At 34.1% G+C, this 24,620-nt stretch overlaps 1 protein-coding gene across 2 annotated transcripts in view; it reads right to left on the bottom strand.

Annotated features, from left to right (window-relative positions):
- LOC117112780 (calcineurin-binding protein cabin-1-like) overlaps window positions 1-24,620 on the bottom strand; it is an 87,886-nt gene that overhangs the window by 18,055 nt on the left and 45,211 nt on the right. For both annotated transcript variants that reach the window (XM_033255948.1, XM_033255949.1), the window contains exons 17-29: window positions 20,173-20,250; window positions 17,705-17,827; window positions 16,910-17,061; window positions 15,052-15,122; window positions 12,975-13,074; window positions 12,516-12,739; window positions 11,734-11,858; window positions 8,117-8,290; window positions 7,500-7,619; window positions 7,081-7,288; window positions 5,922-6,163; window positions 4,094-4,156; window positions 2,543-2,654 (exon numbers count right to left, since the gene is read on the bottom strand). In XM_033255948.1, the coding sequence (XP_033111839.1) occupies window positions 2,543-2,654; window positions 4,094-4,156; window positions 5,922-6,163; window positions 7,081-7,288; window positions 7,500-7,619; window positions 8,117-8,290; window positions 11,734-11,858; window positions 12,516-12,739; window positions 12,975-13,074; window positions 15,052-15,122; window positions 16,910-17,061; window positions 17,705-17,827; window positions 20,173-20,250 (1,792 nt within the window). The remainder of the gene's footprint in view (window positions 1-2,542; window positions 2,655-4,093; window positions 4,157-5,921; window positions 6,164-7,080; window positions 7,289-7,499; window positions 7,620-8,116; window positions 8,291-11,733; window positions 11,859-12,515; window positions 12,740-12,974; window positions 13,075-15,051; window positions 15,123-16,909; window positions 17,062-17,704; window positions 17,828-20,172; window positions 20,251-24,620) is intronic.

Raw genomic sequence — 24,620 nt, 5'->3', positions numbered from 1 at the left:
AGTGGATGCTTAGTTTATTTTGTCATTCTGATCGGATTTTCTCTACTGTTCCGTTTTAATTTTAAATAGTTTTGCATTATGTGGCCGTTTGCTGTTTTATGGGTTTTTCCCATTTGCCTTCTTAAATTAAACTAAAGCGAAGTTAAGGCAAAATCATAGACAAAAGGGTTTCCCCCTAAGAGCCGAATAAAGGTAGTATATATATATATATATATATATATATATTGGAGAAAAATAGAGTTAAATTTTGCAAGTTTGTAACTTCGCAATAAATTGTCATAGACTTTTAAAATTTTGCAGGATTGTTTATCTATAGACATTGTGATTATATGTAAAATGTTAATTACAACCAATTGTTTATTACAAAGTTATTAGCGATAATTACAGATAGGTTGTTTTGCCACAGAAACATGTCAGGCTTGGTATTGTTGCAAGTGTGACATATTTTTGGAATTATCACGTTTGGGGCAATCGTATGCATTGCTGTTTAAGATTATTGATATAAAAACACTAATAACCATTTGATTTTGCCTTGCCAAACTCCATCGGCTCTAGAATATTTTTGAATAGCATTCTGTGGCAAAACGACGTATCTTCATCGCTGATAGGTTGTTTTGCCGTGTAATCTTGTAATTACCTTGTTTTGCCACGGAAAATCACTGGATTTTATGTATTGTGCTTAAAGATAGGTGGTGCTATTTCCGAAACAACTCATTATTGAGACCTGAAAGTTTCACAGGTAATTCAGACGTGTTTAATATACTCCCAAATGATATTATCTCCAAATTGACAAAAATTTCAATTACGTTGTTTTGCCATGGGACGGCTGTGTAGTAGAATGCGAGAAATCAGAAGAAAGCAAACATTAAAAAATTCATTCAGACATTTCGCTCATCTGTACCCTGTATGTAGTTGTAGACTATTGGTGGGATAGAGTAAGACATTGATGTTCGCACTGTATTCTTGATTGCAGGAGTTATCATTTATTTATAAAGCTATAGAGTTACTCAATATCTTTAAAATAAAAAACAACACCTGATTAATGTGACGCAAGCCCACGAAAGGACTGCAAACTCACATCACCAGGTTTCAAGAAACAGGGCGAAATAGACTGTATAACATGTAATTTGAGAAAAATGTGATTATGTCATAAACATAGCAGTACCTTTAATCTCATTATTCTTTTAGTCTTCAATATTCCATCTCTAAACCCTAAACTTATAGTCATTTTATGAAGGCTATTCTACGAGAAGCATATAAAACAGTCCAAATGTGCATTCATTTTTGATGAAATTCACCGGCCCTCTTTTGTTATTCTGTGGAATAAATAATTTTTTGTGTTGTGATTGGTCAATTTTGTAGACTATTGGTGGGATAGAGTAAGATATTGATGTTCGCATTGTACTCTACAGTATTCCATCTGTTTTACCTAATAGAAAAATATTCTTAAAAATGTAAACATAGGTATCTAAGGACGAAGGAAATGAAACATGATTGGCTAAACACGATAACATCTTTGATATATTCATTATGAATGGTTGCTTGTTGTTTGTTTACTTCCGGGAATCGGTTGGGGAAGAAAGCATGCATGATTTTAAAGAGAGAGAGAGTATTTGATTAGATCTACCGGTATTTTAATGATGGAACCGGTAGTTCCAATTGGAATGGAGGAATTGTCTTGTTTAAGCAGCTTGCTGAAAAGGTGCAAAAGAACACTGTACCACGGACCCTCATTATTGAATCAGAGATCGTGTTGGGCGAGGGCCTTAATGCTTGGCATTGTGTAAACATAACATCAATACCTATTTTGTACCAAAAAACTAGATCAGAGAACACTTGGTCCACCCAAAAGACAATATCTGAAATGAAGAAACTTGTGGTTGTGTGTATCAGGTTGCATGCTTGACTTGCACAACTTTACATAGGGGAAACTGGAAGGTTGTACAAAACTAGAATACAAGAACACCGAATTGATGTTAAAAACAACAACAGGTACTAGGACCAAATCAACTAGGCTGTCCGACTCACAGATGGTACACAAATCTGCAATCACTGATCACTCTACCCAATTGAATCACATACCCAATTGGGATGCCAAACTTCTTGGAAAAGAATCCAGCTGGTTTGACAGGAGAGTCAAGGAATCACTATTGATAAGAAATAACTCAACATGAATAACAACATGAATCGTGACACTGGAGGACATGAACTTTCACATTTATATGACAACATAATACAAAATGAGACTAAAAACAGGAAGGGGCCCCCGAAGACGACCAGTAGATGGAACAGGCACACTTCAACCTTTACAAAACACCAGGGTGACGTCAGACCAAACTGGATCTAACACCACCAGTCTACCTGAATAAGTGATTGGAGCATTCACTAAACATATGTAAGTTAAATTACGACTCTTTTTATTGTGATCAACAAAAACTAAGTACTGTATATTGTGCCATCTTCTTTGGCTAGGTTTACCACATGCAAATAAAGTATTGCATGATGGTTCTGCATGGTAAAGTCTCTGAAAAAAGTCTCTTACCGAATTAATCTTGAGTTCTAATCTGGTACTACGTGCCATTGCCATTCCTGCCCAACTGTCAAATCGTTCTGGGTTTACACACAGGTCATGCAAGTAGAACTTTATAGCTTTCCTGTGAAAAAAAATTAACCAAGAGACAATTTAAAAAAACAAAAAACAAAAACATTTGGACAGTTCACAATAACTTAATAATTTTAATAACTTAAAAAGGCATTCAGACATATCGAACACACTACTACAATGAACTGCACCGTAAGTTATCTTATTAGAAAAAGCTACCAGTATATGCAGAGTGAAAATTACTCTAAAATGTCGCTTTCTAATCTGGTTAGTAGTAAAACCAACAAAGCTCAGCAATTTAATAATTATGTTTGCTGAATAGACATATACTAATATAGTTGTACTAACAGGTAATTATCAGAATCGATTGTGATTGTTTGAGCAATGACAAGGAAGATACTGTGATTGTCAACTGTTTGAAAGACACTGTGGGCAATTATCCCCCTGAATGCAAGTTAAATGAATTAGACGTGGCCGAAAGAGTGTATAGTTCTATGCGCGACGAGCATTTCAAATCAACAGATATACTGAAGTACTGAAGTATAATTGTAGTATGAATGATATGTTATGCCAAAAATTGACTAGGTCATTTTATTCTATGTTTTGCTTTTATTTAATTTTTCTTATTTAAAAAAAAAATTTGAATTAATTTGTTATTCAGTTCATTTTTATTTGTGATTTACTGATTTTAGTACTCAAGTCTAATAATAGTATGAATGTCATATGTTGTGTTTAGAAAAATATATCAGACCGAAAATGCACATAAAAACAATATAAAAACATAATTTACTGGTAATCAAAGTTGCTGTGTATAGTACAGCAAAACAAATAAGTGCTCTACAGGTACATCTTATATGTCAAATAATGTGTTAACAAACCCACAGGGCTTTGCTATGCCTATTTCAGTGGCTGGCTCTAGCTAGGCCTACAACAGGCTTGTTCAGAAAGGTTTCAATACAAATGTTCTACAAACCAAACTGTACAGAAAAACCGAACATCATAGTCGCTCCGGAGGGTGAGTCGGTATTTGGAGAGTGGAATGTAGTAGTAAAGACTAACTTGTCCAGCTCCTCTTGGCTTTTACATGAAGCAAAGCCACTCACATCTTTAACTGAACAATTGCTGGAAAAATTATTTTCTTAAGCAATGTTGTAGGCCATAAAGAAATCATCGTCAACCAGACGTGGACACTAAGCTATATACTGGCCTTGTTGGCATGTGTTAAATAAAACCAATATTATATGGCACTATTACTATTTTCAGTAAAACCAAGTCTACCCTATTTTGTAGGTTAACGATGGCTATGCAGTCAACAAAGTCTCCTGCCCTGATATGCTCCCATAGAAAGAAATCATCACAAAGCTACTGAATCAGAATAAAAGCTTGATGATACCAGATTTGACACTGCTTTGTAGTATCATACTGGATAAAATTTTTGTTTGGATTTAAAATATTGTGTGTTATATTTTTGGGATTGTATACGGTACTTACCCCCATTCCTTATTCTTAAAATTATAGTCTGCAAGTAAGTAGTAAAGTTCTTGCACAACATGTCTGGAATTAAACAAAACAAAATTGTTATAAAAAGCAGCACTTTGACCCAATTTTTTAATTGTGTAAAATCTCAGTAAATATGGGTGCCATTAGATTAAAAGTGCTCAACAATAATTTTTTGTGGGTATGTTACAAGCTGGCAACAAGGTTTACCTTCATCACCAGCTGTCAAAAAAATGAATTTTGGATTTTAGTGCCACACTTTCAACTAAATACTCTCTTACCCCAAAAATGTATTTTGAAGCTAGTAAGTCACTACATAATTCAATTTGAATATATTTGGTATCATATGCAAACTAATGTCTATCTAATGATGACATTATGACACATATAATATCATTTTATGACCCCAATATTACTAACAAACCTTTTAGTTAAATTTCATGTTTATTAAATATGAAAAATATTAAGCTATCAAAAACATTTTAGAGTCTACTAATACATATAAAATAAATATAATCTTTTTTCTCCGGCAAATTGTGGTTTTTCTCCTCGACGGGGGTCTTGGCCCTATCGGCCCCACCCCCGCTGGCACTACTGTACCCCTGACTAAGCTAATAACATTTTTGTTGGGTATTTTCTCAAACACAGACCACATACAATAAAAAATCTATATAAATGTCAAAGTTTATTCCTATTTTATATTAAAGTATGCCAAAAGTCATTTCCCATAAAAATGGTAAATTTTACACTTTTTACCAAAAAATGAAGCTAGTATGTCACTGAAAGACTCAATATATCTGGTATCATATTCAAAGCTATTAAAATTGTCTATCAAATAGTTTACCTGAGGTTTAGGCGAGACTTTTTATATACCGTACCTTGTTTAGCGAACCCGCCGACTGCAAATATTGATGATTTTGAATAAAAATAAAATTTCATTTTTGGCAAATTAGCGCACCCACCACCATGAAAAAGTGGAAATTCCAGAAAAAAATAAAAGTTTTTCTTTATTTTTATAACGCCCTCTGCGCCTTGGCCTATATCACATCTTTTACATTAATTTGCTTTAATATAGTGTACAAATATTGTCCAAATGTCAACATTAAATTAAAACCATTGAAAATTATCAATTACTGGGTACAGTACAATCGATAAATAAGCAAAACATAGTGTAAAGCTATTGAGGTTATGATTGTACTGGGTGCGCAAGATGGTACAAACGACTGGTATATACAGTAGCATCTCTAGATCCCCGGAAATGGCACTTTAAAACTGCAAAAATGCTGTTTTTAGAGCAGTGTTTCAAGACAAAACTATTGGCTTCTCCTTGCCCAGGGGCGGATCCAGAGATGTCCAAAAGGAGGGGCCCCCTTTCGGGGTTGGGGCGATGGAGTTGGGGCGATGGAAACAACACTTCCCTAGGGGGTCCGGGGGCATGCCCCTGCAAAATGTTTTTGTTCTAGATGCCCGAAAAATAACATTTGAGACATTCTGGTCTATCATTTTTTCCTTTTTCTTTCCTTTCTTTTTTTACCTCACAAAAAATGGGGGGGGGGGCCCGGGACCGGGCCGGCCCCACCTAAATCCGCCCCTGTTGGCGGTAAAGTTTCTGTATACTCCTTCCTCAGGGGGTAGATCCTGGACTAAATCAGACAATCTTAAGATTAATATACTCAGTCAGGCATATGACATTGAAAATCAAATTGGATGTGTAAAATTGTACAAATGAACACTACCATGCCCTAGCATAACATTTAAAAAAACAGTATGGAATGCAAATTTAATTTAGGTATGGCACACAAGTATAATAAAATGCTCTTACAATTTTACTGGTTTGTTTGGAGGTATACAAGGAACCACATCTGTTGTTCCATCAATGAAGGCCTGTAATGATTCTATTGTGTTGGCAGGGTTCTGTTGTTCAGGAATGATGCGAGAGATCTTGAGCAAGAGACTTTCCAGTTCACTTGACATTGTGCTGGTCTTGTAACTGTCAAATTCTGGCAGAATCTTGGGTTTGAAGTATTCAAACAAAAACTTGGTGTCCTCCCAAAGCAAAGGTAGCTTAAAAATTAAAATAGATACTGTACAATAATTTCATTTGTGTTTTTGGGGTGATTATTTTCAATATGCCCATTATTATACACACAGAAATTGAACTCATGACCATATAGTTAAATCACTAAATTGATTAAATTGTTTTACCAAGGCAATTCAACCCAAAGATGCATAAATAAAGGGTTTTAACTATGGCATTGATATTCTATGCATCGCTTTCGCCTTCATTTTTCAGAGCGACACAAGGAGAAGAAAACAGCGAGGGGTGCTTCAGCTTCACTAACAGTTGGCTTTTTGGCAGCGCCAAGTCCTAGACATATGTTTCAATTGTCAACATTAATTTTACAGTGGTGGTAGGTGGTGTACAGTGGTGGTTCATGAGAAGAAAAAATTAATTTTCTGTATCTACTCAAATGTTTGCTTTGTGCACCTTATTCCAACGTTGTTAAAATGACAGTTTAATGTTATATAAGAAAGCGTATTTTTTCAAAAATTGTACATTTTCATTGCTTAAACTTTTCATTGTGTTGGTCATTTACACGAATCAGATTGTATTTTATAGAAGCACTTAACAAGTTTATAGTCAAAAGAAATCAGATGTAACAGACATTGCCAAGTGCCCAAAATTAATAAAAAAGTAACGAACAACATAAAACGTATGGTATGCATACACTAATATGTCGATGCCAGATTAAAGATCAAAAGGCTGTATGCAAACTCTATATTCGCATGCAAAAATTAGCCTCCTTTTATTGTATGCCTTGGTTTTATGTTTTCAGTTAGAAATCATTAAAACTAATTCAAGTTTGGTTTGGAAGCTCATTCCATGTCTTCACATATGCTACTAGTGCACAAGCTTCCATTAGAAATACCCAAGCATCCCTAATCAACCATCAAATCACTAACTGTGAATAGAACTATACCTCATCAACTCCATGATCAACAAGATGTTTTGCCTTCGCCTTACGGTTGGGATGACTATACAGACAGTAGAAACTCTGCTCCAGAGCATGTTCTAAGTCAGACTGAAACGGATGAGCATCTTTCTCAGGTCGATTGAAAAGTTCTTCCTCCAGAACAGAGACGTGCAATTTTAAAAAGACACCCTTGTCATTGCAACACCATGAACGTCTGCAAATAACACATATGGATGTTTGAGAGCTATATCTTCATTGCAGCACATAGCACCAGGCAATGCTAACTTACAGGGTGCAGGATGTGTTAAGTTTCACTTACTAGGTAAAAAAGCTATATTCAAAGTGGGAGGTCATATATATAGTTATTATTGTTCCTTCTAATTTGAAGTTCTAAGGAAACTGCTTTGTTTCTAATACATACTCACCTGCCAAGATACTCATGAGCTGTTAACAGTAACATCAATGAAGAGGGCAAGCAGGGACGATTACTTTCTGATGTTGAGTCACTAGTATCTATCTTCATCGATTCTATCTGATCTTCCTCACTATGGATTTCCGAAATGTAAAAAATAATGTTGGCAGTTAAATCTAAAATTGAGTGTTCAGTACAGTTCTTACACGAAATAAAACTATATATCGTTTACAAACTAATAAGTTTTAAAATAAAGGTTTTGAAACCTATGACATAACTCTTACAAAATCTCCATACTACCGAAAATAATCCATAAAGAGCCTACATAAACAACTATAATCCTAAACATACCTTGGTATATATTTAATCCACTATTAATACCAATATTTTTATATTAAAAATTTGTAGGTATCAAAATTGCATGTTCTAAATGGATTTTTTTTTTTTTTTTGGAATTTTAGTATTTGGATATATATTTTATAAACAGATACTGCAAAACTTTGTCCTGGGTCTATTCTCGATTTGACTGGACTACACTACTTTCCATATCATCCTTACAAAACCATGCCACAAACATTATTAATCCAATCACCTCATGGATAAAAAGCAAGATATAATTCTTGTACATACTGCTTGATTAACTTGTAGAGAAGAATCCAAGGGTAGACTGTGGATACTTGTCCAAATTCACCAACTTCTGGTGTCTCCATTGCGATCTCAATTATGCGGATAAGATTGCTTGTTAGTCTTACAAGTCGACCAGTTTCAAGTTTCTTGATAATGGATTTATCTGAAGCAAATGTCCTGATAAATAAGAAAAAAAAATAGTCTTGTTACGTTTAATCAAATAACACAATATATGAGGTTCTATATGATTAAAAAGCAAATTGTGACAAGTCGTCTGACTATTATTGTGGGAACGTTCATTATCTCATTTCTCATTACAAACTGTTTATGAGTATATACTGCGATATTAAGACATTGGCGGTACACATGTTAGGTATTTCTTGCCATCATTCGGCACTGCAGAGAAATTACAGCCTTTCCCAGATGGTGTCATCAGAATGCCTATTGACCAATACTACCATTAAAAACAGTCAATCTGTTTCGTGCATGAGTAATCAATGTAGGTTGGGCCTAGAGCTCCAGGTATCTAAGCTTTAAAGAGGATTGATCTAATAATGATTTTAGGAAAAATAGTATATTTTTTGTGTGTGATGATAATTTTTCATCCTGAAATTCCAAATTTTTTTAATGAAATAACTACCCTGCTATATATAGGATTGCCTGTCAATATTGATCCATTTTACCCTTGATACTGATATTTACTTTCACTGAATATTTCAATTTAACGTTCACATCTTCTCAAAATCAGTCTTGTACATTACAGTGTAATGCTTTATGGCAGTAGGACTTAAAGAGGAGATATACAAAGGTTTGAAAGAAATGAGATACAGATGGTATGCTGGATGTGCCACGCCAGACAGGATGATAGAGCCCACAAAATCATAGGGATTTCAGGGACTATATGCAGATGTAAGGGAGGGGAAGTATCTCTGAGAGGTGGACATGTTGTACTCTGTAGATGATTTCTGTAGAGTAGTTCTACTGTTTTGGACCCAACCTGATATCTAGCTCTCACCTGTGGCTCCAAGTAGCTGTTTGCATTCCACATTGACCACACCCTGGTACAACACTTCGACTGGCAGAGTAAAGCAGGTGAGGGTAGCTAACAGGTATTTTACCCTAGGTTAATTTGAGGGGTTTGTCTACCCCAGCATATAAAGACTGTTCCGGCAATTTGGAGTGGAAGTAAAGGTTTACTTAAACTGTCAAGGAGGTGGTACTGCAACATTCTGTAGAAAGCAAAGAGCATAGCCAGGCACTAGACGCTATGGCCATCCACTGCAGCTGAAGAGGCCTCCGGTTGTAACAATCTCTGTGCCACTGAATACATGTCCCTTAAGTCGAGAGACTGGATATATCCCAATGCAAAGATTCTTCAACTTAAAATATTTGTATGCACTTCTTGAGTGCATATTACCAATCGAGTCCTGCGGCAATAGGTGACCACTGGCAGTCGTAGTTACAATCCTGCATGTTGGCTACTATGGACATTAGTCGCTTTCTTTCTGATAACAAGGACAGCAGAGGAATTCGGCGGAATGTCTGAGCAGCCCTCTTTAGGACCAGCACTGCTCACCCTTTAATAGTGAGCAGCCTACAAAACGTGACCCAACCATTGCCTGCCCTTACTATCTGGCCAGTTTACCGCGATTGGCAGATCATCCTATTAGTGGTCGAAACATAAGGAAAATAAAGGAAATAAAGAAAACAAAGCTCCTTCAAAATGAAGACAGAATACATGGAGTAGGATTTGCTATAAAATCCTGCCTTATGAAAAATCTCCCAGATCTTCCAACTGGCATCAACTAATGAAAAACGGATTCCTTTCATACAAAATCTCTTTGCAACACTCATCAGTGCTTACGCCCCAAGCCTGTCCAGCACAGAGGGGAGCAAGAAGCAGTTCTATGCTGATCTTAATTTATTACTTCATTCAATACCTACCAATGATAAGATCATTCTTTTGGATGATTTCAATGCTAGAGTTGGTAAGGATCATAATCAGCGGGAAAGAGTATTGGAAAAACATGGTGTTGGCAAGATGAATTGCAATGCTTTATTTATCCTGAAGCAAATGTATGGAGCACAAATTCATTATTACCAATACTGCTTTTAAACAAGCTAACAAGTTCAAAACAACTTGGATGCACCCTTGATCCAAACAGTGGCATATGATAGATATTATAGTCTATAGAGGTACTGGGACCAGAAAGGAGAGTAAACAAAGACTGGTTTGAAATAAACGATAGGTAGATCCAAAAACTAGTCAAGCACTTGGGAGACTGTCCTGCAACATCAGCCTTATTCTGTATTCAGTAAATATTTATTTGTCATTTGTAAAAACATTTTACATAGAAATACAAGTGCTCATAAATAAATAATAGAAATATATTATAACAGGTAAAAATGTAAAAATATCAATATCAAATAATAAACCACCCCCCGATGGACACCATCCCGGTATTGCTCAGTTAAGGTTGCAGGGTTTATGACTAAACACAAGGTAAACGCTATCGTTCTCCCCTCACTTACAGGTATGTATGGTAGTGAATTCTGAAGGCTTTATCGTCGCCATACAAAGCAATTAGGTCAGTTCCACCAGCGTGCCCTTCGATCTGTCATGCACATATGCTGGCAAGATAAAATAACCAACCAAGAGGTCTTTATTGGAGCAAAGACCACTAGTATTGAAGCAAAACTTATAAATACTCAACTCCACTGGGCTGGTCACGTTATCCGCATGTAACCTACTTGGGTACCACAGCTGGTTTTCTACAGCAAACTATTAAAGGAAAACGAAACCAAGGCCAACCACAAAAGCAGTACAAAGATAATCTCAAAGAGGCTCTTAAATGTGTCCCATTACAACCACAGCAGCTTGAAAGCTGCTAAAAATGATTGAGCAGCAACTAGATCTGCCACTTCGAGTTTTGAGGAAAATCGGCGCGAGTTTCTGGCACCTGCTAGAGAATGGCGTCTCGTCCACCAACCCCAGCCCACTGATTTCCAGTGCACCATCTGTGCTCGATTGTGTGCATCAGCCTTCGGACTCGCGTGAAAATCTATCGGTGAACTGCACATCCGACGTCATCTTCGGCAACGACAGACAATATATTATTATGCAGATAGAGATATGATGGTTTGAGCACATAAAAAGAATGGAGGAAGGCAACTAGGCAAATAGAAGAAGCAGCTTTGAAGCTGAGTGTAAAAATTAGAATCTTGAGAAACATGGAATGAAGTCGTAAGAAGTGACTTTAGGCCAAAGAGCTTTAACACAGGAGGAACATGAAAATTTGTCATCTAATGAAGAAAATGTAAACCAGCTGCGCCCTCAAAATGTATAGTAATATTTTTTATCTAAAGTTATCAAAACAATTTTTACACAATTATGTGCATATTGTATTTATTAGCTACATTCCTTGGCCTATTACTATACTATACATATTTAATTTCTAAATAATTTATTATATTGTAGATTTTATCTTTATAAACATTATTATTACATGTTAAGGGTCAATGAAAGAAGGTGATTGATTATCAATTTCAGGAATCAAGCATAATGTAAATCAAAGACAGAATTTTTAAAGAAATATGAAGTGCTTTTCATTTCATCTTACTTGTCAATAGCAATGCAAACTTGAACAACCCCTTCAATCCACTCCTCCTTCGATGTGATATTAGTTGCATGGTTTATCTCATAAATGGTTTCAATAAGAGCAATCTCTGCACATGATAAACATTCCTAAAGGAACACAAAACCACCATGTTAAAAACATTATTGCCGTGAATTTTTTCTGCCTTGTTTCTCAAATCCGCCCTCTGGCGATAAAGATGATTTTGAAGAAAAATAACATTTTATTTTTGGCCACTTGGTACACACACCGCCATGAAAAATGGAAATTTCAGAAAGGATTTAATTAATTATTCTTATTGCGCCTGCTGCAGCTGCCTTGGTAACTCCCAAAATAATCTATATTTCTTTGTTAATAATGTTGCCTGTGATTAGTCATGCAAACACCATAAAATTATAATTACAGTTGTTGGGATGGTAGAGAAATGATATTGCAATGATTCTGTCAATTCAAATATAGGTTTATAAATGGTCATAGGAAAATGTTGTCGTAAAACAGCCTAAAATGTGCAGTAGAATTGAGTATTTTATTGACAAAATTTCCTAATATTTCTACTATAATTTACGGTGTTTGCATGTAAGGTCGGCAATATAATTCAAGTCCACTGCAAAAGATAATCGTGCTGTATGAGCATGTGTCATTTGGATTGATGAAAATTTAAAATTTCAATATCTGTTAATGAAGATGTAAATATATACACTGCACAATGAATATATTTTGGGTTAACACTTTTCTGTTTAATATAATCGAATATTTCATCCAAGTACCTGATACTCTTGTTGCTTTAACAATGATTGTAGGAGCAGCAAAATCTGAGATGGTCTTTCACTTGATTTCTGCTCACAAATGCTTTTGGATTTCATCAGTGGTTGCTTCAAAGATGGTAAAAGTATGGATGATACTTTCTTATATTCACCAGCATCAAAAAGCCTGCGCACTTCTTCCAGGGACTGCGTACGTTGCAGAGATTCTTTCTTTTTACATATTTGTTCTAGAAAAAAAACAACAACCTATCAATTTCCTGATAAAATGCATTTGGATGGTCACAAAAAAACTACAATTTTTTAAATCATGATAGAAAATTTATGGTAGGAGTCTATTACAATTATACTTTACACAAAAGAAAACCAAGTCTATTAAATGAACTTAAAATGCTGTTTATGGGGAAACAAATAAAACAAGTCTGCCATTTGACATGCATATGTCACAGCAGTTAATTTTCACACCTAATGATATTGTATCATCATGATTGCAGTTTGGCAGCACTACCACAACTGGTCCAGCACTTGAATTATCTTTGTACTGAGGAGTTAACAGTTCAGAGCACTGAAATATAGATAGAAAATGAAAAGTAATTATTTATAAGATACAGTTGTGCAATATGCAATATTCAAAGGAAAAACCAGATTTTCACACAAGGGAAATTATTTATAAATTTGTTTTTATCAAACATATTTTCATGTCCTGTGGCACAAATCATTTGACTGCCAAGTCTTCCTGTGTCACTTCTGAAACATTAAATCCGATCTAGTAACCTTCATTAGGTTTACCTCGTACCTAGCTAAGATTATTGAAAGAGTAAAAAGAACGACCGATTCTGCTAGGGTGATCGTGTGACGTACCTGTATAGCAGGTATAAATTGCAAAACAAGCAGCACAAGTGATGCTCTGTAATAGGAAACGTGTAGCTTTTCTGCTGTAAAGCACATATTTGTTGAATAATGTTCGCTGCAATGATTACCAAATTGGTTAGAAATTGAACTTGTGAATTTTGCCATAATGGTTTGCAAACGTTCAAAAAGATACTGGCCCAAACATTGAGATAATTTGAGAAATGCTAGGCCAAGGACCCAGCATATCTGCAGCCTGTTTAGGTATGAACAAGAATCTTCGATCCACAAACTGCGATTTTGAAATGCTACGATTTCTAAGCTAGCTAAGGTTTACAAAAACGCACATGAATTCCAAAGCATACAAAGCACAGAATACACCAGTGCCTTTCCTTGCAAGTTATTTCACATGTTATTTCACATGTTAATAGTGGGAGGTTATTTTCGCAACAAAACATTACCTTTTCCTATACTTTCACACTGATCGCACTGTAGGTTCTCAATAGTTATACCCACTATATCTCACGTGACCAGGTGTAAACAAACCTCAAGGAATCGTTCTATTGCCTGACAGTTTTTGCATTGTATAATTCTTAAATAGATAAATAATAACAGTGCTCAAATTAGGAACAAGATTTTATAATTGTTAGCCCTTCAACACTTTTTCTTCATTTATATGGGAAAAAAAATCCATCAAGTAAAGTTTTAATGTTATATTATCTGTTTACCATTACCTTTGGCAAAGAATGGACTATTCACTTGCCTGAGAATTAGTTAAAGCAATGGTATGCTTGGTCAGCACAGCATTATGGCTTTAAACAAATTTCCACTCAAAATATCATAAACAATAATATCAATTTTAAGAACATTTTATAAAAATGTACAGTGTACATTTACATGTTCCTGGTAATGTTCAGAGATTGTGTTGCCAAGTTGATCAGTGTTGAAATTTGAGTTCCCAGCGTAAAAAAAAAAGAACTTAGTAAAATGGTCTTAGCGCATGTATCTGCAGAATAAACTCCAAAAACAAGTGTTCTTTTAAACGGTAAATTCTTTCAAAACGTGTTTCTAGTGAAAAGAGCAACTAATAAAAACATGGTAATGCAAGCATTTTGGCAGGTGGGCAGAGCTTACAATGACGATCACCAACGGAAGTTGAAGTTGACCTTACTGTGAAAGAAGTAAACAACACACCGCGAAATTATTAAAAAATTACGGTAAAAGCCTCAAGCATGTCATCCTGTTGGTTAACTTATTTTCTTCAACCCGAATTTCCTGCAGATGAGCGATCAAACCAACGAGAAGGTCAATTTGGTTCACCGACGGGTCATGACTAACACGGTATTGGGTTGCAGTTGAAAAAGTGAACCACAAAACACATGTTTTCTGAACGACAACCCTATAACGAATGCGTGTTAAAACACATGTTTTTAGAATGCATTCCTAACAGTGTTTTTGTTTTTTGGCCCGTTTCTGCTGGCGAAAAAACATGTTTTTTAATAACTGTTTAAAAACACATGTTTTTTGGCTCAGCAAAAACAGGCCCTTAGTTGTTGCAAAATCAAACAAAGTGTATAAAGTAAAGTACAAAACATTTGATAATCAATCTTTAAAATGAAAATTGCAATAGTTTCAAAACAAGAGATTAGAGAATTAAGGTAATTGTTCAAAAGTAAAATCGTTTTTAACTCACCAGGTCAAAACTTTCAAGTGCACACTCCATTTTGCCATCAAGCACTAACAACCTAGCCTTAGCCCAGTAAACTAAAATGAAGTAAATGAAATATGTGTAAAATATTACGGATTCTGTTATTATTAATAAAATAAAAGTATTAATTAAGGCAACCAATCAACCAATCTCAGTTTTTATTTCACTTATACACCGAAAATGCATATAAATCTACAGGGTTGAAACTCCAGTTCTTGTCAGATTACAAAAAGTTATCAAATGTTTAGGGACCTGGCAGGTTTGAATGAATTGAGAAGCCGAGTGCTGCTACCTGCAGTCATTTGAGCGGGTCCACACTCCAGGTTTCAATTCCTCAAATAAAGGCTCTAAACCTTGCTTAGTGCACACAACTAGTTCATGTGCACCTTAAAGTACTCAGGACATCCTATGAAGAGAGAGTTGGGGGAATACACAAGTGTACTTGGACCATCTGGCCTGTGTCATTGCCAAGACATTAAGTGACCCTTAGATAAGAAGAAATATATACAATATATAAATACAAATATTGTAGAAGTGGTTGTGGCTTGGACTCCCAACCACAAGGTCGGGGGTTCGAAACTCTCACTGTGCAAGTCGCTTGTGTCCTTGGGCAAGGCACTTTATCTACGGTTGCCTCTCTCCACCCAGGAGTAAAAGTGGGTACCTGGTAGGTTCCAACACAACTGCGCTGATTACTAGCTGCAATATTATGGACTAATACTATAGTTTAATTTAATAATTTAATTTGGTGTTGAGTATGTGTTCCAGTGTTTGAGTGTAGATGTGGAGCGCTTAGAGGTTTTGTGCATGAAGTGCTATATAAGAACAACATATTATTATTATTATTAAATGTGTATTTATATTTATATTTTATACTTGTATATTATATTGAAAACTGGAAAATAAGATTTAAAATTTAATATACTGAATTGAAAATATTGTCTATTTGTACAGCAGTGTAAGTGCATACCTGATTTGGCAGCGTAGAAAGAATTTAATTACTTTTTTTGCCTGACCTTGTGTCTGCTTCTTCGAGTAGTGTGGGAATCGGGAAAATTTAGCACTGTATACGATAAAAGCATTTAAGTAGTTGTTTCTGATAATGGGCCTATATCAAATATACTCATTTTGTTCTTAAATTTTTATAATTGTATTGACGTAACCATGTTTTTAATTTACGAAATTGATTATAAATAAATGAATATTTAAAAATTTAATATTGTAACATGGAAGTGCAACACTCAAGGTATTAATTGGTTAATTTAATCTAAAAAACATCACAACAAACTACATTAGTTAAACCAAACTTCTATGTTACATGCAGATGGTTAGATCTGAAGCAGATTTTAGGCACTACTCACTGCCTGGGCCACCTGAATGCAGAGGTGGTTTGGAATATATTACTCCCAGAAAACTTATTTGTAAACAACACAACATGTAACGATAATCTCTGAAGATATCCGGATAGTTTTGTAGGTGGAAGGCATACTGCCAGTTTGTCTTTTAAAAGGTACATATACCTCCATGGTTTAAGGTATTATTACACAGGCCAAAGATTGAAGTCCTTATTACTGTATAATGTAAGCAGTGTTGCTGACTGTGTGATGCAAATTTTTCGGGCCTAACAAAAAGAAGCCTGAAACGGCCTTTGACAAGCTGGGTGCTGGAACATTTTTCTCTTTTTCTGATTACAGCTGCAACATTATGGGGCATGAGTGTTGTTCCATGTGCTTGATCCATTGACCAGGGGTAATAATGTAAAGCTCATAGAGGTTAGCCTACAATATGCGCTATAATATAAGTCAACAATTATTATTATTATATTATTAAATACACCCTTTACCTCTAATTGTGTACTCTTCATATTTGTCAGAAAGAACATCTGGTAATGTTGCAATTTGTTCTGTGAATGTCACATCTTGATGGTAGAATTGAGCAGGAAACTCATGTCCCAAGTCCGAGGGTAGCAGTTCAGAAGAGGTGCAAGTTTGAATTCTGATAACAGCAATAATAAGTGTAATATCATAGTAGGTCTACTGTACATCACTACTTAAATACAAAATTTCTTGTGATAATTTTCAAATTTAATTTTAACTTTTGCTCATGGTGCACTGGGATAGGCTATTGCATTATTTTTCAAGGTGAGTTCTAGATTATGGGAACAAGAAAATTAGTTTATCCAGGTATTCAAAAAAATAGAGCCCATAATATAAGAAAAATAAAACCACTTTACATTATCTTTCCCTCCCAACAGCAGTTGACAACTTATGAGCAATTCAATCCAATTGGTTTTCAGGGTTTTCTTGAGAAACTGCAATATTATGTATCAAAACATGAAGTAAATATAAAATTTACTCCATGACTATAATGAGCATTTTGACATGAATAAGATGCACCATAAAACAGTGTTACTGCATGTTGCAAGGTCATCTCATTGCTACTATAACATAGAAATTCTATAATTTAACTGTTTTTGTGTTTATTTTTTAAACGATTAGATTTTTTTTTGTATTTGATGTGACAAAATAATCAATTTAGTGGCTTCCACTTCTTTTCACTCGTAACCAAGAAAATATATTTTTAAAATCTTATGTAAAAGATTTTAAAAAAATGACAGGTAAAAAAAATGTTTATTTACCTTTTAGGTGTGATAGTTGTTGGTAAGTTTGATGTTTTCTCAATCCATTGATCTAGCTTTAGTTCAGCATATAAAAGTACCATGTTTCCAGTATCACAAAGACACTCAGCTGACGAATCATTGCTAATGGTTAAGTGAAACACAGTCTCATAGTATAATATTAATTTTAATGTTCGAATGGATTGGATTTATTCAGTGTAAACACCAAGGATAGCCCACGGAAGTCTAGAAGAAGACATATTTCTAGTGGGGTCCTTCTGGTGGTGATTGGGCAGTACACCGGGAGACAACCCCTACTCTTTTCCAAAGAGTGTACTGCATTCTGCATTCTCATCCGAAAGACGGTGCGCTGTTGTAACTTGTATTTCAGCCATCCAGCTTAAACACAGGGAGAGGAAGCGATGGGAATTGAACCGGGGACCTAGAGATCTCCACAGTTCAGCACACACATAGTGGCTACCACCAGATTACCCAACTCAGCTAAGCTACTCTCTAATGTTATGTAACATACTGCAGAACTGCATCAACTGTTATTTTTTGATAACATGACAGTGATTGAAGTAATCCTGCCTCATTGAATTACCTATATATTTGTTATGAAGGTGAAATTAATGTTATGATATATCCTGCTATAATGTTTTACTATAATAAAATTAAATCCTACTGAACACCTTGTTGATCAACTAAGATTATCACTAATTTTCTTTACCTTCTTCCATCAGATATTTAACTCGCATCAAATTAAAATAGTCATTAATACTAACAAGAGGGTGCATTCGCTTCACTCACTTACTCTCTATGTATGTGAAAGTTGCGACTAGTTTCAACAAAATGAACAATATGACCACTAAAAGAAGAAACGTTGCAAGGTATTGAAAGCAGTTTTACATCATTTTTCATAACATAAGAATATTTAGAAACAGCTAAAATGAGATGAAACAGCAGTAGTATTGGTACAGCGAAATATTTTGTATTCTCTCCATAATTTAGTTTGCACTAAAATTAAAATAACATGATTTGCAATAGGTAGGCCTACAATATACTGTAACATATCCGTGACCGGCTATGGCAAAACCCTCCATTCATCACAATTTATAAGTTCCTGCAAGCACCCAAAATGTTTGAGAATCAGAAATTTGAACATTGTTATATTTTTGCATTTTATAAAAGTAGATTTATTGAAGAACATTTCTGCAAAATATCAATCACCAAATCTAAATGAAAAGAATATTAAAATTATTTTTTAAATACAAATCTTAATAATAAACTATTGATTTTGGAGTCTTTGGAAGCTGTTTTCTAAAAAATATCTGATCAACCATGTTAGTGCTCTTCGTTTAATGTGCTTTTTAAGATACGGATTCCAAACACAGCTATTTCCCTCCAAATGAGGCCCACTTAGTGATTTGTATATTAGAAACATTTGCTGTATATACTATATGTGCTTGTATTTTGTACAATTAGTTCCAGTGTGTGCTGCAGCAATATTTATTGGGCTGGCCTAAGGACAAATCTCACAACTGAGATAATAATTATGCTGACTGGGGAAGGGCTAAAGGAGAAGTTCTCAAACATGATTTGATGTTTAAATTTTGTCAAAATCTGCTCTAGTGAGAGCGATCATTTCAACCATTTTCAGATGCAAATCAAATGCATAACTAAACAAATTTACTTGCCAATTATCTAACTACATGTAGAACAAGTTTAATTTTGCAATTTTTAATAATTGCCACACTTGCTTTAGGCGAGACTTTTATTCCTTGTTTCGTGTACTTACTTTTTTAAAGATTATTGGAGGAGGGCGGAATAAAAATAAAAATAAAATTTTGATTTCTTATTTAGCAAATAGTTTTGCCAAAATTATCCACACAGAGGAGAAAATAAACATAAAATTTTCTTGGTGAATGTAAAATAGGATAGTTAAATGCCTTAAATTTATATAATTAGGAAGAAATATATATATATCTTATCTATGGAGATTTCAAGGCAGCGGAGGGCATAATAAAAATAAAGATAAACTTTCATTTTTTTTATGAAATTCCCATTTTTTTGTGGTGATGGGGCGTTAATTGGTCAAAAATATAATTTTATTTATATTTTAAATCATCAATATTTGTAGCCGGGCGGGTTCACTAAACAAGGTATAATAAAAGTCTTGCCTTAATAGAGTTCATTGAATACACCATTCCAAAGTAATGTCATGTTTAAGAGCTCATTGAATACCCCATCCCAAGTCAAAATATTGTGTTTGAGGGCAATGATATCCAATACCCAGTACTAAGATGTATATGTGTTGAAAGCACAAAAATTGCGTCAAACGTTTGAAATGTGTACTGACAGTGACAGCAACTCCAAACCTGAAAATGCTGTTTATTGCTGTTTTCTTTAAATGTCAAGAACAAAGATACAATTTTTATATATAAAGATGTGTATATATTTTATTTTAAAAAGGTAAAAACAAGACTTACTTGAAGACAGAGGGCAGTTGAAGGTGCTTTCTAAACTTTTCATAACAACTGATAAACACAGACGCAAGACCAGAGGGCCTAAAGTAGAACACAGTTATATGAAGAAGTTAGTGCAAATCAATTAATACCTTTAAAAGCAGGTTCCTGAAGTTGTCTTAAATATCTCCTCTTGTTAAAACAAGCTGGTCTTGATGATGCATTAACAAATTTGGTTGGTTTGGGGTAAACTTACAGAACAGATAACTGTGATTTTGACCTAATAATATATGTCAATATAATACAGGCCCATTAGAACAGGTACAGAGGGTGCAGATGTGCACCTCACCCCCCCCCCCATTTTGAAAAGTTAATTTTTTTTTAGGGTCCACTATAAAGTCCAATTATCCTGATATGCTATCCATGGCATATTATTTGCCAGTTCTTCTAACAGTTGATTTTTGATAACTGTGGACAAAAGTGGTTTGAAATTTATCAGCTCCGATAGTAGTAGTAGTAAAACTTTATTTATTCACGAAGCACAAATCAACAAATACATGTTGCCTTTCATCATGGCTGTGAGAAACAATGACATTTTATAACACATTACTGTACATTATCATACAATAGTTAAAGTTATACACTGAATATTTAATGATAGATACATATTATACTTACAAAGATTGCAAAAAACCCCCAAAAACATATGAAAACAAAACGTCTACAATTCAATTAAATATAAATAAATATAATCTATACCTAAAAATGAAAAATAAATAATGGGAATGGAGAAAATCCATTTCACAAATGTATAACTGTAAGTTGCGAAAAAAGAGGAAAATAATATTAAATGAAACAAAAAAAACAAAAAAAAAACCAAGAAAACTAATAATTTAGTGATTTATACAGAGTGTTTATACAAATATACTTTAGTTTCATTAATTATTTTAAATGTGGTTCTTGAAAATACATAACAACTACAGTAATCATATTGTTAGCATTTGATGAAATTCGACTAGCTTTCACAAATTTCCCAAGTTCCAAACATTGTTGGGTTTTCCAGATTTTTAAAGGGTATCACCTATTCCCAGGACTTGTTAATTTTTCGCAGAGCAAAATTATTTAACATTTTCCCATAACAAACATTATTAGTTACAAATGCTTTTTATTCTAAAGTCAACAGCTATTTCTTGTCTGCATGTATATTTAAACAGTTATCCTCACACAATAACTTTTAAACCTACTGGTAACATTTCAATAATTATCTTAACCATATGTGACTGGCTCTGGCAAAACCCTCCATTTGTTGTAGGAAAAATTCAAAATTGAGTTTTTGGTGTTTTTAAATTCTGCATGAATTCTTCTTTAAAACAGTGTTTTGATAGAAATTGGTTGAGTATTACTGAAGTTATGAATATTTATTTCATTGGATATCAGCCATGTAGGTTTTGAGAAGACAGCTTCCAAAATTAATAGTTTATTATTAAGATTTGTATTTTAAAATTAATTTTAATACACATCTCAGTTAGATTTAGTGATTGATATTTTATAAGAATGTTCTTCAAAATTTTATAAAATCTAAAAACAAAAAAAATGAAAATTTTCAAAATTTGATATCTCAAACGTTTTGGGTGCTTGTGGGAAATTAAAAATTGCGACAAACAGATAGTTTTGCCAGAGCCGGTCACATATAAGTACAACCCTGTGATATTGAATCATCTGCATATATTTTCTTTTCACTCTCATCAAACACGAGTGACTTGTCACTTACAGGATGAAATAAAAGTGATGCTCTACAAATGAAGTCACGTGAGACTTAGGATGTGGAGTTGTTTGTCTTGACAAAACATATGATGTTGCAATATTTGATTGTAAGGCAAGCATCTTGATCAGCAAGCTACACCTCCATATAGAAGTGTTATATTCAATGATGTAATGCCTGATTAAACAGTGGGCTCTTGTATAGCACTTCAGTAGTCCTTTACAAACAACTTGTGTGTCACTTGTGTGGGAATGGTCAAATATTTTCAATCACAACTGTACAAGTTCTTCGTATTTATTCGAATAAACGTGGCTCCACTTTTAATGAACGCCTCCCTCGAAAAAATGCCTCTCTAAAACCTCATTTTGAATAAACGCCACTCTCGAATATAATCCCGGAGGCATTTAATTTTTCCTCAAATAAACGCGCTGTAAATGACTGTAAACATCATTCTCAACACAGTCTATTAATGTTCTGCAGTAGATTTACATTAAATTTTTTAACCTGGTTTAGACGGTAATTATGGTTGTAATTCCACATTTACAGTGAAATTAAGGGCGTTTATTTGAGTACATACATACCATATAAATATAACAAAAATACAATAAATTCTAAATAAATTCCTCCCCCGAATACAGTAAATTCCCCCTCAAGAACCCGTCTAAAAAATAAACGCCCCAGGGCGTTTATTTTAATAAATATGTCAATCACATTTTTGAACACATGAAAAAGTATCATCCATCAATATTTTGCATAAAATTTTCACATATCTATTATTTATCCAGAATTGCAACAACAAAACAGCCAAAGAATGTGAGCATTTTTGAAAAGGTAAAGTTTAGTCCTTGAGGGAGATCCATCTTTAGCTAATTGTGTCATCATCCAGTTATATGTAACTTTTACAAAATAAATTAGCAGCTGGTTTAAACAAATGAGTGATTAACAGCTAAAATTTAAAATCTCATAAATTCAACAACAAATTTCCTATCTGCAAGCACTTTAGAACATGTATCATAACATCCCTTGTATTTAAATTTCCTTTTTATGATTACTCATATTCTAAACAATAAAATTGATTGAAGCTATTGCCAATAAAAGTTTGTCTCCTCTCCTATCAAGTCTGGTGTTCAATAACTTTATTATCTCATCAATGTCATATTCATCACAATTCAGATGTTGAATATATTTTGTAACTTGTTCAAAGAAATGTTAGTTATTTGTCACTTTGAAAAAAACACAAGCAACATATAAATTGCATTAATTTAACATTCGCCACACATTCGCTACTTTGTGAAGAAAAAAAAAATCAAACCAACTAACATTTTTGATGTGATGCGTTTTAGTGAGTAAAGTGAGAGCCTTAGGCCACGGGACCTGGGCCATCTTGAGATCCCTGGGGGTGCAGGGGCAGAGTTCCTGTGGAGGTGTGAGTGCCAAGCTCTCAAGCGCCGATAAATTTGCATTTTCAGTGGATTTCCCGTACGATTTAAATCGAAACGGTACTGGGTTTGGTCAACAGGAGCTCATGCTTCGTACAGGTCATTCCATTCGTAGAAAAAGCCTTTTAATGGTGAAAGCATACCTGTCCTTAGCCATAGTAGCCTAGGTCAATACATAACACCGGCTGTATAAAATTTATTATAAGATTGAAAATGTTAATCTTATTATTGTAGTAAATATTATGTCTACGTTTTAATTATTGTTATATACTTAGTTAATGTAATTTAATTTAATATAATTTAATTTGAATGTAATATAGAACTAGTACAAAAGATTCGTTTCAGTTTCTTATTATAATTAATGTATTTAATACTATAGGTAGGGATATTGTTTTAACATATGACTTGAGCTCCTGTAGACTAAATCGTACGGGAAATCCACTCATGATGATATACAGTAGAACACCTAATTTGGGACACCCCTATTCAGGGGACACCCCTGTTCAGGGGATGTCCCTATTCAGGGGACACCCCTATTAAGGGGACACTTTTCTGTGAAACAAGGGGAAATATATCTTTTAACACTACAGCCAACCCCTATTAAGGGGAAACCCTTATTAAGGGAATGGGGACACTTTCTAAGTGTGCAAAATGGTCAAATCAATCCAATTGAACACCTATTATTATGGGATACTTATTTTTTTTTATTGTATCAAAACAACTACAGTAGTCTCAAAATATTAGAAAAAATCTATCAAATTTATATTTTGACAACTTTTGAGCAATAAACTTAACACCAAAAAAGAATTTTTCCCTTTTGTAATCTTTAGAATGTGTTACTTCATATAAATACAATCTTGTTAACTTATGTTTTGTGTGTTTTCACTACCGGTACTGTAGGCTAATGTATACCGTATAGCTACACCCTTGCTTCTACTTAAGCCGTTAATACTCTATTCATGCTATTCTATCTTGTACATCCAATAGAAAGCTCAATATGTGAAAAAAGAATATTTCACCATTAATATAACATTAATATGGCACCACACATTTGAACACATGGTCGTCAAGATAATGTATTTACAAGAAAGAAAAAAAAAAGATGGTGGCTATATAGAATACAAATCTGCCACCATTTTCAAAATTGGACACATACACACACATTATATATATTTAATATATATTACCTTAATACTGCCTCCGCTACACCCCTGATATATAATACATATATAGATATATATATATATATATATATATATATATTATATATA

The sequence above is a fragment of the Anneissia japonica genome, unplaced genomic scaffold (assembly GCF_011630105.1).
Source record: "Anneissia japonica isolate Jap-2015-1 unplaced genomic scaffold, ASM1163010v1 scaffold172582_len1462937_cov174, whole genome shotgun sequence".
Lineage (NCBI taxonomy): Eukaryota > Metazoa > Echinodermata > Crinoidea > Comatulida > Comatulidae > Anneissia > Anneissia japonica.
Note: the sequence above shows the minus strand (reverse complement) of the source record. Positions and strands in the feature narration are given on the sequence as shown.